Here is a 16,980-nt window from a genome sequence, read left to right as displayed (position 1 = left end):
TTCTCGTTGAAGGACCACAGAGTCCTCCTCCGTGTGGGGAGAGCCCTCCGTCCCCAGCTCGGGTAGCACCCAGGCCGCCCGTGGATGCATCGGAAACAGATCAGAAGCTTGGCCTGAACGAGCTGCTTCTTCCTGTTCTGAATGAGCAAGACCCACAGTGACATCCATGAACTCTGCGGCACACCAGGAACACCGCACTTCCTGTCTGGGACAGAGCTCCTTCCATGCCGGCCTCCGCCCCGCATCGTCCCCACCCCCGGTGCACAAGTGTTTGTGGAACGGATCGGACCCTGGAGCAAAGGGCCTGAGACCTGGTTTTTGTTCTGCTTTGCCACTCGCCAGCTTCCCACTGCTCAGCAAGGCCACTAACCCCTGTGGGCTTATGCTTTTTGTTTACTGCTTGTTCGTTTGTAGGACAAAAGCACTAATGTGGCCTGCAGTAGTGGAGGGCGGTGGCGTTGGCCTCAGCCTTGCTCACCCTCACAGCAGCCCCGCGCACTGCCCCGACACCATTGCCCCATTTCACAGATAATTAAAGCCTCGCAGATGAGGCTTACTGAGATTAAGTAACTTCTCTGAGTCATGAGTAGCAGATCCCAGGCGGCTGACTCCAGAACTTCCCTGCTTAATCCTACACTGATTGTCGTTTCTATTATTCATGGTTTATTTTTTATTCATGAGGAAAGGCAAGGCCAGAGGGAGGCGGCGACTGCTGGTTTCCCACGGCTGCGAGACGCCAGAGCAGCCTGCCACGGAGCCTCCACGCGTGCCCGAGCCCTGGGAGGTGGGGGCCTCTGGGGAGGGGACAGGGCAGAGGGTTAGAGAGCAGACACACCCCCAGTTGTTGTGAGGGGTCAGCCTTCCACACCACTGGCCGAGTGACCTCATCTGCCCGAGCCCCTGGGTCAGAAGAGTCCAGAAGGCTGCCGGGGCCAAGGAGGCCCACCTTCACTCCAGGCTGGAGTTTCAGCGTCAGAAAGGCCCCTGACTCCGAGCCATACTGCCCCTCCAACGCTGTGCCTGCGTCCCTGACCAGCGTGCAGAAAGACAACAATTTAGGCATCTGGGAACCTGGCTTCAAGTCATGATCAAATACATTTCCAGTGACGGGAGCAAAGCTTCCCTGGGGGTCACCTCCTGCCTCCCACATGCTTCCCAAACCTCAGCTCGTAGCCCAGTCACTTTGACCTTCGTGTACAGCACTGCTTTCTCTACAGTTATCACCAGAGACTATGTGGAGAACATAATAATTTATATAACTTATTTATTTTGCAAATAGGGATGAACCCAGCTCATGATAACAAGATGAGGTTAATTAGGGGTCATATCAGGGACCCTGAGACATTCTGATTCCATAGAAAGTTCAGCCTTCAAAACAGTGTTCCAGATGACTCCATCACACCAAATATAAGAGAATGTAGATTTATTAAATAGTTTTAAAATAGCAAATTACTATCCAACAGTAATTTTTTTCTTTGAAAAACATGTTAGTCTGCCTCACTGTGCTGGATGGTCACTAAAAGACCCACCGTGTAGGCTGGGGCAAGGAGGCCGTACAGAGTCTCGTTCTTGCTTAACAGGATTCCTACTGAATATGCACGTTCGTTTCATCTCTTTCTACCTCCAGCCAGATTAAGAGAGCCATTCTCAACTCCTGTGTTTTAAATGGGTCCTTAAAGGTCATCTGTGATGTAAAGATTAAGACAATTTGTCCCCGGAGTAAACCAAGCCCTGCCCAAACGCTGGGATGAATAAATGCAGTGCTCTTTCCATCGTGCGATGCCGTTTGCACGGACGTGCCATGTGAGCGTCTACTTAGCAGTTGTCTGAGTGGGTTGTCACCTCTGTCTCTTGCTCTTTATTACTTGTCTGCATTATCAAAATCAGATATAAAATTCAAACTTGTGAAGAACATAACAGTTTCTATTATAGAGTCACAGAATTTAGAAAAGTTTCACTGTTGATCAGATTTTTAAAAATATGTTCAGAGTTTCATAATAAGTTACAATTCAAAGTAACTTTGAATTAGTAGGACTTTAGGGTGGGAGGTAGTAGAGAACTGACCTTCCAAAGAATCGGCACAATTTGTGGCTAAGTACCTGTTTTGAGTGGAATTTAGTAACCGCTTTTTGAATGTCTGTCCTGACTGCCCGACGGTGAACTCCGTGGGAGCAGATAGCCCAGTTAGCCGCACTGTGCTAGCTGTGTCACATAGACCCAGTGCATATTTCTTGAATGGAAAATATTATTTCTAAGAGAGAGTGCTAAAAAAATAATAAGTAAGAAGGTCATTAGTCCCTGAGGGCTTCATAAATGATATATTCTTTGTCCAAAGAGCTGCTGCTCTGTAAATTTACACCCAGGAAATTCTGCTCCTTTTGGCTACGGTTCCATCAGAACGTGAAAGCTGAACATTCGGAGCCCTATCAATGTTCAGCCTGGCTGATTTGTGGAATAGTCAGGCTCGAAAGACGGTCAAAGTGGATTCCTGGGAAGATATCCTACTGGCAGAGTGGACTGAATTCAGTTTTGGTGCCTTTTTACAAATTTTGCTGGTTGCTCACTGTCTTCTCATGAAGCCACGAACTGCTCCCACCCCGGCTGCCCCTGAAGGGCTGCCCAGCGCCTGTGCTCCGCGTTCGCCCGGCCCTGGCATGGGAGGCAGTGCCGGCTGCCGGGGGGGGGGGGGGGGGGGGCTCTCACCGCCTCGCTCAGCCTCGGCGGGCAGGAGTCTGCTGGTGGGTGGTACCCTCCCCTCCGACCAGCTACACCAATGTCTACACCACAGCGACTAAGCAGAGGGCTGGTGGATGGGGTGGTTGCTAGAATTTGCTGCAATGTTTCATTTCCATTTTGACTGAATTCACCAAAATCCTGTTAAATCAAAAACATAACATTTAGCCTCCCTGGCATATAGACCACAGGGCTATAATTTTTATCTTTCTCTGATCTTCTCACTTCTAATCTCTCTCTTTCAAAATCCTCTTCTTGGAACCTCAAAACTGTGTCTGAGGATCACAAACCAGCACGTTCACCCACCCCTGGGTGTGAGTTACATCAGCCACTGAGGGTCCCAGGGCCAAGCCATTTGCTCCAAAGTCTCTCCTGCCTGCAGCACCTGGTCCTGCCTGGAAGGACAAGCTCTGCTCTGTGTCTGAGTCTTCCTTCACGGAGTGGAGTGAAAATGCGCGTCCCTCCCGAGGAGAAGGATGGCAGGTGCTAGAGTGCTCTGACGACGCGAAGGAAAGGCGCAAACACAAACTTTATTATTTCAGAGGCGAGCCCAGGTCGGGAGGGTCCACACACTCATCATCACTCTACTGCTTTGAGCACTACAGAGACTGACCGTCTTCCCCGACCTGGTGGGAAAAACTCTCTTCAAGGGCACAGAATCCGTGAAGAACATACTGTCATGAAACACACAAGCTATCAGGAGTGAGTGTCACTTTACCATGCTGGTTGTCTGGGCAAGCTGACCGGTTCTGCTCCGGGAGTGGGACAGACATTGCGGCCAAGCGGTGAGGGTGGAGCTCAGAATAGAATTCCGTCCCTCGGGGCAGACTCCATCGGCTTTCTCTGCTCCTGCTTCCGCTGGTGTCTGGCCCTCTGGTAGAAAATGACGACAACCACGGTGAGGAGGTTTAGGAGAATGACCAGCAGTATGAGCCAGAATGAGTGTCCGTAACGGTGGGTCATTCCTTGACTGGTGACGGTGGGATAAAGCGTCCGGAGTAGCGCCTCGGAGAGACTGTTGGACTGCGTGTTCCCCACAAACAGCATCATGGCCACAAAAATGAATAACGCTGAAAAGAAAATTAAGTTTCGTAAGTGACATGGTGATACATCTTTTAATGTCACTCATTCTCTTTATGGAACACATACTCTATGGGCATTTGTTGAATATCCACACTGGCGTTTATGCTATTTTAAGAATTAGTGAGAACGTAAAAGAAATGTAAGATACAGACCAGATTTCTAGGCACGAAATGCTGAAGATTGTGCAGGGCCGTGTGTGAACAAGAGTGAATCCTCCAGCTCAAATCATTTCAGAAGCACCTCCTGTGGGACTTACCTACCAAATAGCCCACCCTCTGGGGAGGGCATGCAGCAGGTGTGCCGGGTGCAGGAGCGAGCGGGGAGTGGATAGCAGCATCCACAGGCGTGTCTGCAGACGTCTGGGTGGACGGACAAGACTTGGAAGGCTGAGGTAGGACTCAGCATTGCAGGAGGAAGGAGCAGCTTCAATGAAGAGCCAGGTGGGCAGTGAGTGGGCGGCATCTGGGACTGTGAGAGCTGAGCTCGGCTGCCTGGGAAAGGTCCCCCATGTCCTCAGCACTGGACAGCCCTGGAGAGCCACAAATGCCAGCTCAGGAGCTTCAGTTTCATTCCATACGAAACCATGGGGCATAGCGTTTAACCAGGAAAAATCTCCTTACTGAACTTATTTTAGAAGAGCATTTACTTTATTTTTTTTTAATCCTCTGTTTTTCATTCTTCACAGCGTCCTCCAGTAGAGAACATTCTTTAGTTCTCTAAATGTTTGTAGACTTTGGAGAGCCACTTTGGTCCAGTTAGAAGAATGTAGCTCTGGAGTCAGAGAGAGCAGGGTCGAGGGCCCGGCCGCGCAGCTTCTCGGGCCTCTGTCCCCATCTTCCAGAGGGGCTGAGCTGGGGGCGAAAAGAAGATTCCCAGGTGCCTAGGCCTGGGAGTGGGCTGGGAGGGGTGACAGCCGAGGTCACGGGGTTTCTCTCTGAGATAATGAAGAGATTCTGGAACTGACACCCGTCTGAGGACATACTAAAAACCACTGACTTGTACGCTTTCGTGGGTCAGTAGACGGTGTGTGAATCATATCCCAGTACAGCCCCATCAGTCTCGAGAGGAGCCAGCTGAGCAGTCTGCCCTGCGGGTCTGACTGTGCGTGGGTGGCTGCTGGGGGAGCCCCGGTCGGAGGTCGTTCAGGACTCCCCATCCCCTGACTCGTACCCGGGACCCGATGGACGTTTTGGCATCAAATGTGTCCTGCGGTACCCCACACCCAGGGAAGCTGCCCAAACGCTCCTTCAAAAGGCCCTAATTAGAGGGGTTTTGTGTGAGGAGAATGTTCACAGTCCTTGATGATAGATCTTCATCCTTATTGTCATGGTTTTATTTCTGAATAATTTGTACGTACAAAAGCCCCGGCCCTCTGATGCTCTCCGGGTGCCTCACGGCCTTAATTATCCTTCATTTTCCTCTTGTGAAGTTTCTTATAAAAGCTTAATCATAAAGGGGCAGGATGAATACAGGATTAAATGCTTTTTCCAAAGTGGGCTGCCCAGAGCTTTGGTTCCAGTCGGGAGGGGCCGACACACAGACGTGAAATGCTAGCGCCAGTCCCTTCTGGGGACGAGATGCCCAGAGCCTCTAACCGGCCCCTCCAGTCCAGCTTTCAGGGATGGGGGTTCACCAGGGGCGGGAGGAAGCCCTGGGACAGATGAGGAGCTCCTGAAGGCTTGGGGGCACTGGCCTCTGTCCCAGCCTGTGACCGTCGGGCCATGTGACCTGCTGCGTGACTGCTCTCTGGTTCCTCAGCTGAGGCACGAACCTATTTAGAACAGACAGTCTGCAGCGTTCCCTCTGGTTCCAACCTCCTCTCAGTCCACGGCTGTATCTGCTGAGGCCGGGGCCGCTCACACCAGCGTGGTGCAGATGGTAGGCTGTACCCGGCGGGCACAAGACCCTGGCTGGCGACACTGCTGTTTTTCTCTTCAAAGCAGAATGTCAGAAACAGGCCGGGAAACCCACTTCCTTCCCCATCCAGCGTCTGCCAGCCCAGAGCATTTGTTCAACCCAGCCCCGTGGGGTCTGCAGATCGCCTTTGGCCCCAGGACTCCCGGGCGTCTGCCTGCCCTGCCCTCACCTGCCCCACGGATGCAATGGCCCCAGGCAAGGATGCATCGCGGTCAATGGTGTCTCTGTACACAAGCCCTTGTACAGGCTGGGCCTCCTGGAAGCATTTTCACTAAATCCCCCCATGCTCGGAGCTCCTGCAAAGATCAGGAGTCCCCAAAGGGCAACTCAGGGCAAAGGCTGGCTTGTCACAGCATTAGGACCAAGAGGCCCCGAGGGGCATTTGGAGAAACCAAAGCTGCGCAAAGCCTCCCCCAGGCCCCTGTCGGAACACGACAACCTCTCCGATTGTTTTTCTGCCCACCTCACAGCCTCCCTGTGTGTGTTAGAACTTGCCCTTGAGCTGGGAAAGGAATGTGGCAGGAATTCTCTCCCTGTCAAATAATTCTTTGTTGCTAGAAGTAGGCAGGGCGGGGGAGGCTGTCTGGCCTCCGTGTTTCATGTTTTCTTCCACAAACAGGCGTCGGGCCCCTGCCATGTGCAAAGCCAGCCTACACTCAGCTGCTCGGAAAAGAGGTGAGGAGGCTGCAGCCTCGTGGAAGACGGCAGCCGGCTCTGGGCCTGCGGGCTGTGGACACAGCAATGCCGGGCCTCTGGGCTCCACCAGCCCCACATCTGGCCCTCTGCTCTGGCACCGGGGCCTGCTTTTCTTCCAGGAATGCACTCCTCCCCCTCAGCCCTGGGGCTGAGCCAGCCCAGCCCCAGCTCCAGGTGGGCAGGTGTCCTTGACAGAGAGAGGGACAAAGTAGGAGAAGCCTGGCTGCCCGCAGGGCCAAGCCCTCGAAGGCAGCCTGGGAGGGCAGAGGAGCCCCACTGGCCCTGCCTCTGGGCAGGTGTGGTGGCTGCAGAGCCCGGGCCAAACCCAGTGAGAGCCCAAAGCACAGTGAATCGAAGCTGGATCCACTTCCCATCTGGGCTCCACCCTCATCCCAGCACCCTGCCCACGAGACATGCAAAATAACCAAGCAACACCCAGGGCTCACAGGCAGCCCCCAAGAAGGGTGTCGGCCCCAGATTCTCTTCAATGACATTATTTGTGGTTCTGTGGCACAACCCCGCAGACCTGTGCTGTTTGGAGCCCAAGTTGGTTCTTGTTAGATGGAAGCAAAAAGCAAAGTGTGTGCACAGGTATATGTGTGTGCAGGTGTGTGCAGGTGTGTGCTTCTGTACACCACATGGAGCCTGGTTTGGAATCAGGCACAAAACAGGAGCCCAGTGAATTTTTTGTTGATTTTTGTGCATTTTGTTGGATTCTTTACATTAGATTCTCAAAAGCAAAGGCTGGCTTATGTGATAAGCCTCCTCACCAGTGTGTTTAAAACAGAATTCTGTTTCCAGAGATGCTTAATAAATGTTGTAAATTGGCAAAAAAAAAAAAAAAAGCCCCAGACCCCAGGATAAGAGCCAGGTTCTCACAGTTTCCACGTGTGAATGTGACTGTATGTGTTTACGTGTGGGAGAGGGGGGCAGAGAGAGGGAGACCGGCAGGGGTGGTTCTCCGTGCAGCCCTGAGGCTTCTGGGGACACTCACCGCAGAGCCCGTTCCAGGTGTACACCCCCACGGGGCCCAGGCACGTCTGGTAGGGGTTGCTGATGCTGTTGTAGAAGGTCAACCCAGAGCTCAGCAGCGCAGCAAACAAGCTGAGGACCAGGAACACGACAGCCAGCAAGTGCAGAGTTTTGGGGGAAGAATTATTCAATGTCCCTAAAACTAAAACAAAGTTTGGTGAGTGCAAATGCCAGCTCTAGCCTGGCCCACCTGCCCTCTCAGGATCTTGAGTTAGTGGTTATCACATGTCAGAGATGTCACACACCTCTGAGTCACGCAGGAGCAAGGCCCACATCCCCACCGTGGGCCTGTCGTTGACTCTGTGGTTGAATGAATATGACCACAGTACTTCAGATAATTCTATATCTATCCCAATTTTAAAGTCTCCAGGGAAGAGCTCTCCCTCCCTGATACCCGCGGTGGGGCTGGACTCGCCAGCTTCATCACAGCTCGTGTCCCGTTTGCTCTGAGCACCGACTCTGCTTCCACTTGGACCTGTTTACAAGGTGGGTCACCCCGAAAACCTGGGCACAGTGAGGGGGCCATAAGTCCTTCGCTTCCGGGGTAACCGTGAGCCAGGGGTGGCCCTCGGCAGAGAGAGCCCAGAGAGAAAGGGCCAACGAGGTGCAGGCAGGTGAGAGCAAAGGCCGGCGTGGAGACAGGAGCCTGACTTCTGTGGTGCAAACCGCGGCGTCAGCTCTGTTTCCACGGGCCACGTCCCTGAACCCAAGGCGGGGGCTGGAGGCTGGAGGCGCTGGCAGTTCGGCCCTTGGGTGAGCTTCAGACTTCTCTCCGAGGTAAGTTCTTCCCAATTCTAACTGCATTTTATAAAATTTGCATATTTCTTAAGGGTAGAGGAGCCCCAGACATGAAACTACAGGCATGTGAAATGAAACAGAGGTGCCCTGGCTGTCAGTCCTCAGTTCCTGCTTTTGCCACTCTCGGGCTTCTGCCCACCGCCAGCACCCCCACACCTGCTCTTTGGTGACAGCACAGCGGCCTGGCCAGACCCCGCAGGCCTGCACCTGCCCGGGAGCTGAGGGCTGCAGGGCGTGTGAGACCCCAGGAGGCGGCCAGCAGGTTAAACAGTGTGTACAGAGATGTTCCACGAAGTCACAGGATGTGAGGGGACAGTGAGTGGGAGAAAGATCTCAGAGTCCACGGTAATATAACAGCAATCATGGGACTGGTGGTGAGGCATAAAACCACAGCAGGGTGGGGAAGAACGAGAGAAAGTCTCTCTCTCTCCGGTTCTGTTCCTCAGGTCCCCAGAGAGGGGGCCACGGAGACACTCAAGTCCTTGTCCAGAGTGGCTTTAAGAACAGAAGGCAGAGAAGCTGGGGGTGGGGGTCTTGTCCTGGGCTGGGGCTGTGAGACTTCAGCATTCCTCTGATGTCCCTCCCCGAGCTCCAGGCTTCCCTCTGGAACCAACCACAGTGTCTCAAAGAACGGGGCGTGGGAGCCAGGAGACCCCAGGGTGCTGTGAGCACCCACGGGAGGGGCCGCCAAGTCCCTTCCTCGGGGACAGCCAACACTTTCCAGTGTCCTTTCCTTCCTTGCGTCCCCTTCATTGTTTAAACAGGCCCCATTGTTTTGAGTCCAAATCTGCATCTCTACAAACTGTACCCAGGGGCCCTAATTCCCGCTTGGGAACAACACAAAATTCACTTGCTCCTTTCCTGCCTGGCAGGCTTTCCAAGTATTTGTGGAGGGATATGGCGTGACTAACGGCCCACGTCTCTGGAGTGTTCCTCGCTGGGAGGGATTCCAAGGCCCCTGCCAGCCCAGCACCCCTGCCCACACCTTATCCCGACTCTGTTCCTCAAAGCATGCTGGCCGGGTGGGCACAGGACTCCCGGTGAGATGTGACAGTCCCCTTGGGCAGGAGTTTGTCCCGCTCCATTTTTGAACATCTTGATTCTATTTGTTCATCTTGTTTGATCTAAATCAGCAGCGCTCCATGGAGGGAGAGCAGTTTCCTCCCACTGGACAGAGTTGGCAGGAAGGAGTCGTGGCCGGCACATCTGCGGCCGGGAACCCGAGACACAGCCGCAGGCACTGGTGGCTCAGAGGACTGAGGGTGAAGACCCGCGTCCGGAGACAGCAGCATCCTGAGTGGCACAGGCCTCCTGCGGGAGCCCAGAGCAGAGGCCGTGACAAGCAACGCAAGGGCCTGGGCTAGCAGGGGCAGTGGGAAGCTGCAGGAAAGACAGGGCTAAGGGACAGAGAAGGGCAGGAGAGGGAAACGTGGACATCGCCTCACGTCCTTCACCATGGCCACAGGTCCCTTAAACACTTGTGGCAGAACGGAGCAGAGAGAGGGAGAAATGATTGCTCTGCGGCAGGCAACGGTGACCTCACTGCCCTGGCTGGGGGACACCTGCTCCTCAAGCAGGACTGCGGACTGGGAGCAAAGTTCAGCTTGCACAGGTACGGACACTTGTACTCAGTGGTGACGGGACTGCTTTGCAATTTCTGTTAATGACCCACAGAACGTGGTTAAACTCCCAGCGTAGCCCTGTTGCTATGCATCCCGGGTAAGAGCTCTAATAGGCGTGGGTTGTGCCAGCCACCACCTGCTGCCTGGGCAGGGTGGCGTAGGACGAGCCGGCCCTCTGGGTGAGTGGGGTGGGGGCCACCTGGGCTGGGACTGTCCCTGTCCCCGTCCCTGCCTCTCTCTCCTGCTCACTGTGGAGATGCAGGGGTTGGGAGGCTCACGTTGCTATAAGTTAGCACACACCTGTTTTGAAACTAGTGGAATGTGACACCAGAGGACACACCTGTTCAGAGGCACAGGTCGGAGGTTGCAGATGTTTCCCCCCTTAGTCACCATGCGGAGGAACAGCTTTGCACTCCATGCCTCCTGGGCATGAAAGGGGAAACTGGCATCTCATCATGAGTTTGCTGGGGACTCAATGGACTCTCTCCTTAGCAAAGTTTGGTAACCAATAAGAAACAATTTGGTTACTTAACTAGAAAACAGAAACTTCAGTGTGAGGAGAAAAAGTCCTGTGTCCAAGGCACCTGAAGTGGCTTGAAGTATTTCTCTGCATTACACACTTATTAAAAGCTATAAATGGATGCTCATTTACAAATGGTTAATGTTTCACTTTTTCAGAGTAAATTAGAAAGTGGCGATTGAGTTTAGCTTTGTTTTTGACTTTTGGTAAGATCTCATAGATGTGCTTTTTCCGAAGGGAGTCAGTGTGGAGTCTGTTGACTCATACTTTTCTATGTATTAAGGTGACAATTTATCTTAATTTTAACTGCTGCATTTTAAAATTATTTTTCAGCTTTCTGAATTCCCTGCCACATGGGTATGACAGCTGTATCTCCCCTCCAGCTCCTGGCTCAGAGCTCAGACAATGAAAGCTGAAAATTGGGGGAAAGTTAGCAAGAATGAAATAACAATAAGCCCCATAGCATCTGACAGCTGCTCTCTGCCTACAAAATTAGCAAATACATTCCGTTCTTTCTCTTCCTTTAGGGGGCAGGCATCTGAATCAGGAAAGTCGCCTCACAATTGGAACTAATTGCCCGGATTCTGGCAGTCTCAGGAAAGAGCCGAGAACAATGTGTGGCCGCAGAGACAGGGCCTGGCCAACAGCGTCCACAGCTGGGAGGCAGGAACATGCAGCAGGTGGTGGATAATGTACAAAAATGAGAGTCATCCGGACACCCGGGCTCCCCACTGGCCCTCTGCCCGTTCAGTTCTGGTTTTCTGTGTCCTCGGACATTGAGGGAGAGCTGGTGGCTTTGTGGGTGGGAGGGAACAGCCTCTACTCCCTCCTTAAGCACCTGGTCACAGGGAGCCCAAGCAGGTGCAGCTCCTGAACTCGTGGCCTGCAGTGAGCCACTGGAGGAGCTCATCATGTCACTCCATCCTCCGGGCGTGGCCGGGGAGCTCCCCCGGAAGCCCTGGCTGGTGTCCTGGCCTCTTGGAAAGCTGCCAGGGTGCCCCTGGGGAGAAGAGTGGCCTGGGCCCGGGGGGCACCTTTTTGCCCTCTCTACTCTCCACCTCCCAGCGTGGTCACATCTCTGGGGGCAAATGACGCATCGTCCTCTCCAGGAAACGATCCTTTTGTGGATGGGGTGGGAGCTCTTTATGGATTCTAGAGAAATAAACTCCACTTGTTTTTCTCTTTGCAATTAATTCGTTTCTGCAGCAGATTTATTTTCCTAATTATTTTTAGCTTGGGCTAATGGTGCCATCTTGAGTTCCCTGAGAACACATGGGAGGCAGAGAAAAGAGACCAGCGGGCTGGGGAAGCCAGACGGAGGAGAAACTCCCGCTCACTGCAGTGGATCGTGGCGCAAATGCAGCCCTCCAAGGCCAGCCGGGTTGCAGGCTTGCTCTCAGCCTGCCTCAGTGCGTTTGCAAGGCTGTGTCCAGAGCTTTCTCCACCAAACTATTTTAACTTCAAGCAGGCCACATCCAAAGAGCTTAAAAACAATACCCAAAACAGTGATGCATATTGGCCAATCTAGCGCCCGGCCTTGGCAGATGCTGGCAGTCATCAACCCTGAATCAGAATCGCCCTGTATTAGAATCACCGGGGAAGATTTTTTTAAAAACAAACAAGTCAGGGCCTCACCTCCTGAGATTTTTATTCAACTGGTCCAGGGAGTCAAGCGCCGGGATATTCCACCAGCATCCCAGGCGATTGTACCGTCAGCTGCAGGCAATGCAATTGCCACAGGAACAGAAATATCTCTCGTAGAAACTTTTTCGGTCAACACGATTCTATAAAAATACATGTTCCGGTCAGTGCAATAGGCTGAGTAATTCTTGAAATGACGTTTGCAGGAACTCCACATCCTCACGAGTGATTCATTTGCCATTCCTGCCAGCGCAGGAAACATTGCACACTGTGCCCCTTGGATTTTGACTGCATTCCCAAAACACAGAGTTGTAGGAATGACTTCCGTGTGAGGGTCCTGTTTACGTGGCGCCCGAGACCCGGAACCAAGGAGGAAATGGACTGTCACGAGGGGGAGCTTGTGTCCTCCCACCAACTCGTTCCTCAGTGCTCTGTCCTCCACGGAGGCCTGTGGGCATGCGTCCCCACCCCACCCTTGCTTTCGTGGAGACTTGCACACACTGCCATCCCGAATTTAACTGATGAAGGTCTTTCTCTCACACGGGGTGGGAACCAGATGCGATTCCTTTCGGTATCCAAGTCTCTGTCTCACATAGCAGCTGTTCCAGAAAGTTTTTTTCGAATAGAATTCAGATATCTGGAACTTCGAGAGCAGCAAGGACAATCTGCTCATGGCTGGACATGCAGGACCTGTCATTTTTCATCTGGACATTGGACAAACTAGGACGTACACCGTCAGCCCGAGCTGCCCAACAGTCTAGTTACACACTGAAGAACTTCCTGGCTGGGTCTGGCTGATCATCTTCCCCACCACTGACCTACAGATGCTGAATTATTCCGGCACTTTGAAACCAGCCGTCACCACTTCATTCTGCTCTTTCATTTCAAAATCTACAGTCGGATTTGGCACAATGTGATAGATCCTATGCAGAGATATAGCAGAGCTTTGCAATATTTATTACCCTTGGGGAATTTTCGGTGGGACCTCATCTTAGCCAAGAAGTTGGCATGGTTAACTAACTTCTCGATTGGAGCAGTCGATCCACCACCACTGGGCAAGAAAGCGGCACTTAAACAGATTTTATTGTACTGCCAAAGATTGGTTTCTAATTTGAAATAAGTCCCGTGTGGTCATGAGAAACCAGTGGGAGAGCATCCGTGTCTCACTGTAAGTACTATAGCTCTGCGCTCAGGGGAAGTGTTTGTGGGGTTAGTAGCTGAACACCACCAGATAGACGTTCATTACTCCTCCCTATCTAAGAGAACCATTTGCTAGTGTTTCAAGTTCAACGATTACTATAGTCAAGGGCAATAAAGACCCCCTAGGCTCCGAGGGGTCCTCAGATGCCAACCAGAGCAATACTGCAGAACCTTTGTTAACTGGGCAGTGGTTCACCTTTTTCAGCACCAAGAGGTTGGGCAGGGACTTGGAGCAGGTTAGAATGTGGCTCCCCAGCAACAAAGAATAAAAAAAGAGAGCTGGGCAGTAGCAAGGCAAGCATTGCACCTCCCTGTGCTCCGCAGCGGCTGCCGTGCCCGCTTGGCCCCGGCCCCCTGCGGGGTCTCCGTGATTTCTCTACCTCTGCTCCTCTGACATCGCCACACTCCACGGCACGCAGGGCTTCAAAGCCAGGCCCTGACCCACATTGGCCTCCACTGGGCCTCTGCTGGATACTGACAGCCAGGGCTTCCTTTGAAGGCACTTATGTCAAATTACTGGCTCCAAACAGACACTACATGAAACCAAAAAACTTGTAGGTTTTGTCTATTCTTTTCATTTTTTAAAATGTGTCTAGGGTTTCAGAAACTAGTACACTTTTTGGTTTTGAAAATGCTAACTGAAAGTATGACCCAGTCTTTGAAAGTCATAGTTTCTAGTTGCTATAAAACAAATGTTCCTCATCCTCTCGGGAAGCTGAGGCTGATGGCAGAGGAGTATCACCGAAAGGCTGCTGGAATGTCAGGGGAGACGTTGCTTTCACTAACATTCAAAAGACAAAGTTATAACTTGGGAACATAACCATCTTGCTCTGGATGTAAGGAAATCATTTCTTTAACAAAGTCATAAACAAACTAGAGCTAGAACCTAGAGCTTGTGTCTAAGGCTCAAATTCCTACTTCTATGCATTACACAAGGGCAAGCTGTTGCATTTGTACAGGTAGAAAATGATGCATATTAGTAAGTCAAGAAGTAAAGACTACATAATACCTGATAATGCGTATATAATACCTGTATACAACACTGTTCAAAACGAAGTCCATTTAATGTGTCACATAATTTACAATGTTGTTTTAAATTTAGAAAACATAATGTTAGACACCAAACTTCAAAAGTCAAAGAAGTAGCTAAATCAACTTATCATTCTCAATGAATCTTTCATTTCCCATCCATTGAGAGGAGGGCATTACTATATAAGGAATCGGAAAAAAAGTTTAGGAATAAGTAATAAAATATACAATTAATAGAATTAATGGAAATTTAATATCATTTCCAACAACAATTCTGGATATTTTAGAGGTAAGAACGCAAATTTCAATCAGCTAAAGAAATGAATTTGAAAAATAGAAATAGGAAATGGACCACATTTTCCATTTTATTGTTTGAGTAGATGCCACTTAGGAAATTCTGGACAGAGGGGGTTGTTCCAACTAAAAAGCCACAGTCGATACAGTTAAAAATGCCTTTCCTACTGGCTATTCAATACCGTATTGCTGCTACATATTTTTACTTAGTTATGTACTTGTCAGTAAACTTGGTAGGAACGTTTTAAACACAGCTGAGCGAGAATGACTTAGACTGCTGTACTAACAGCCAGCCAGGGCTGAGGAAGCTGAAATAATGATGCAGAGAGTTTGCAGAGTTATGAGTTAGGTTCGTATCTTCTCAAAGCTCATAAGTAAATTTCTTTTGAATGTTTATTTGATCCAAATACAGAATGACGTGAATCTTAATTAAATCTCACCATACCAATTAAAATAGTTTATCATTTACCTGCAAAATATTTGTCTGCTTCTTGAAGTCCCTGAGTCAATTCTTGAGTGCCCTTGCCATGGAAGAGTCCGTAGCTGAGGGAAATGGTACCGTCTGAGGCAGAGTCTCTGAAGGTAATTGTGCTGGTGATCCAGGCTTGTAGCCCAAGAAGAGAGCAAATCACGACGAAAGCCCCCAGGCTTGTGAAAAAGGTTGACAAGAACGTAATTGTTTTCTCTGTTGTAGGCATTTTCTCAGGAAAATAAGTTCTCTAGGGCAAAAGCACAAAGATCGTATAATATTTTGAGGCCTTATCACTTGGAGTCCAGTATTTAGAAATGGAGTCTAATACTTCATTGTAAAATAGAACAGCTCGCTCTTCATAAGGAAGGGTTATGCTAATGTACACTGAACTATGAACATGGTCATAAAGTTTTACAGTGGCTGAACTTTGGTCCAGAGTGAGGGGTTGCTATGGTCACAGCCAACTGGCATGAACAAGGGCTTGGCATGGTTTTACCAAGGACTTCCTCAATCACACGATTAATTTATAATCATTTGTCACGTGCCACAGAAGCAAAGTTAGCTGACCATGTCAGGACAGGACTAGAATTCCTAAATAGGAAGGGAGTGGAGGATTTGTACCCCAAAATGTTGCTGATTCTAGCAGTCAACAACACAAAGCCCCAACTCATTCAAGAATAGCTTTACTGGTTAGTGATTTGACTCTCACAGCTGTTCCCAAGGGGGCCGTAAGGAGGGTAAGCCTTTGTTAAAGGTACCGTGGAGGGAAAGAGAAAAGTTTTTGATACCTCCTTATTACTAAACATTTTCTCTTTTAAATTAGATCCTACTTGTATAATATTTAAATTATAACTTGAGAGGTTTCATTTTTATCGAATTTTAGTACTCTGATGAAAGTGGTTTTGACCATCTTGCTTTTGGTCTTTAAGCCTGTATCCTCTCTGTTGAGTGGTTAATCATGTACAAATGGTCATTTCTGGTCCTCAGAAAAACTCCCCCTCTTGGCTAACAGATCATTTCTCAAGATGATAAATAGACATTCACAACACGTTTTGCATTCCTCTTTTTATCTTATTCTTTGATTATAAAGTAATATTGTACATGAGTATTGGCATCCTGTACTTCTCTTGGCTAGCACCTAACTTCTTTGTGGATTAGCCAATTGACTTTCCTGTTAGAGTAACTCCATGATGTGCTCCCGGAGCTGGACAGCTGGGGAGGCTGCCAAAGAGCCTGGCACAAAGGAGACACTCAGCAAACACGTGCTGGGTGAGTTATTGGAGATATATACACACGTGCTCCACTATTGTGGACATCCATGCTGTTTCAATTTTTAAATTATGATTGAAAAAGAAGAATGCATGAACATCCTTATGCATAAATTTTTGTTCATATCTCTGATTATTTTCTTGCTTAGGTTTCTGGAAGTTAGTCAAGGTATGTAAATACCTTTTGCTGAAGCTGTTGCTATGCCTTGCTCAGGTGCTCATTAGAAAAAGTACTAATTTACCCACCATGCCCTTAACACAATGAGCGTGCACGCTTTATACATCCTCACAACATCGTACAGTGTTGTGTACTGATATTTTTTCCATTTTAGTCTATTTATTTTGACCACATTTTTAAGGGGTGGGACAGAATTTTTTCCTTCTGTCCTTTTTCCCAGTGTGAAAATAATTTTGTATCATGATACAAATATTATATATGCTCATTACAAAATAGTTTTCAAATGGAACTAACAAAGAAGAGAGAAGAAAGTAAATATACTAAATAATTCACCTTGGAAGAAGTGATTTTGTTTATAGTTGGGCAAAGTCTTTCATACCCATATCTTTATGCCCGTATGTCTTAGTCAATTTTTCTGTTGCTACAACTGAATAACTGAGACTGGGTAATTTAAAAAGAAAAGGAATTTATTTCTTACAGTTTTGGAGGCTGGGAAG

The 16,980-nt window shown here is 49.8% G+C and overlaps 1 protein-coding gene and 1 long non-coding RNA gene across 2 annotated transcripts; one reads left to right on the top strand and one right to left on the bottom strand.

The window, feature by feature from the left end:
• Window positions 1-2,718: 2,718 nt before the first annotated feature.
• Window positions 2,719-15,426, bottom strand: CLRN3 (clarin 3). Its single transcript, XM_045568771.1, has 3 exons — window positions 15,035-15,426; window positions 7,424-7,603; window positions 2,719-3,803 (listed from the first exon to the last, which is right to left on the bottom strand). The coding sequence occupies exons 1-3, from the start codon at window positions 15,261-15,263 to the stop codon at window positions 3,532-3,534; spliced, it is 681 nt and encodes a 226-aa protein (XP_045424727.1). The 5' UTR covers window positions 15,264-15,426; the 3' UTR covers window positions 2,719-3,531.
• LOC123650205 lies at window positions 8,311-11,541 on the top strand. The gene is made up of 5 exons (XR_006739297.1): window positions 8,311-8,529; window positions 9,132-9,299; window positions 9,393-9,521; window positions 9,725-9,871; window positions 10,929-11,541. It is a non-coding gene; the product is annotated as an uncharacterized LOC123650205 (long non-coding RNA).
• Window positions 15,427-16,980: the final 1,554 nt, after the last annotated feature.

This window comes from Lemur catta, chromosome 14 (assembly GCF_020740605.2).
Source record: "Lemur catta isolate mLemCat1 chromosome 14, mLemCat1.pri, whole genome shotgun sequence".
Classification (NCBI taxonomy): Eukaryota; Metazoa; Chordata; class Mammalia; order Primates; family Lemuridae; genus Lemur; species Lemur catta.
Note: the sequence above shows the minus strand (reverse complement) of the source record. Positions and strands in the feature narration are given on the sequence as shown.

Excerpts from the sequence above, each read along its gene's own strand:
- CLRN3 (XM_045568771.1), bottom strand. The coding sequence starts at position 15,263 with ATGCCTACAACAGAGAAAACAATTACGTTCTTGTCAACCTTTTTCACA. Across the intron at positions 7,604-15,034 it reads AGCAGACAAATATTTTGCAG|TTTTAGGGACATTGAATAAT; the intron begins GTAAATGATAAA and ends ACTTTGTTTTAG. Across the intron at positions 3,804-7,423 it reads CACCTGGAACGGGCTCTGCG|CGTTATTCATTTTTGTGGCC; the intron begins GTGAGTGTCCCC and ends TTTTCTTTTCAG.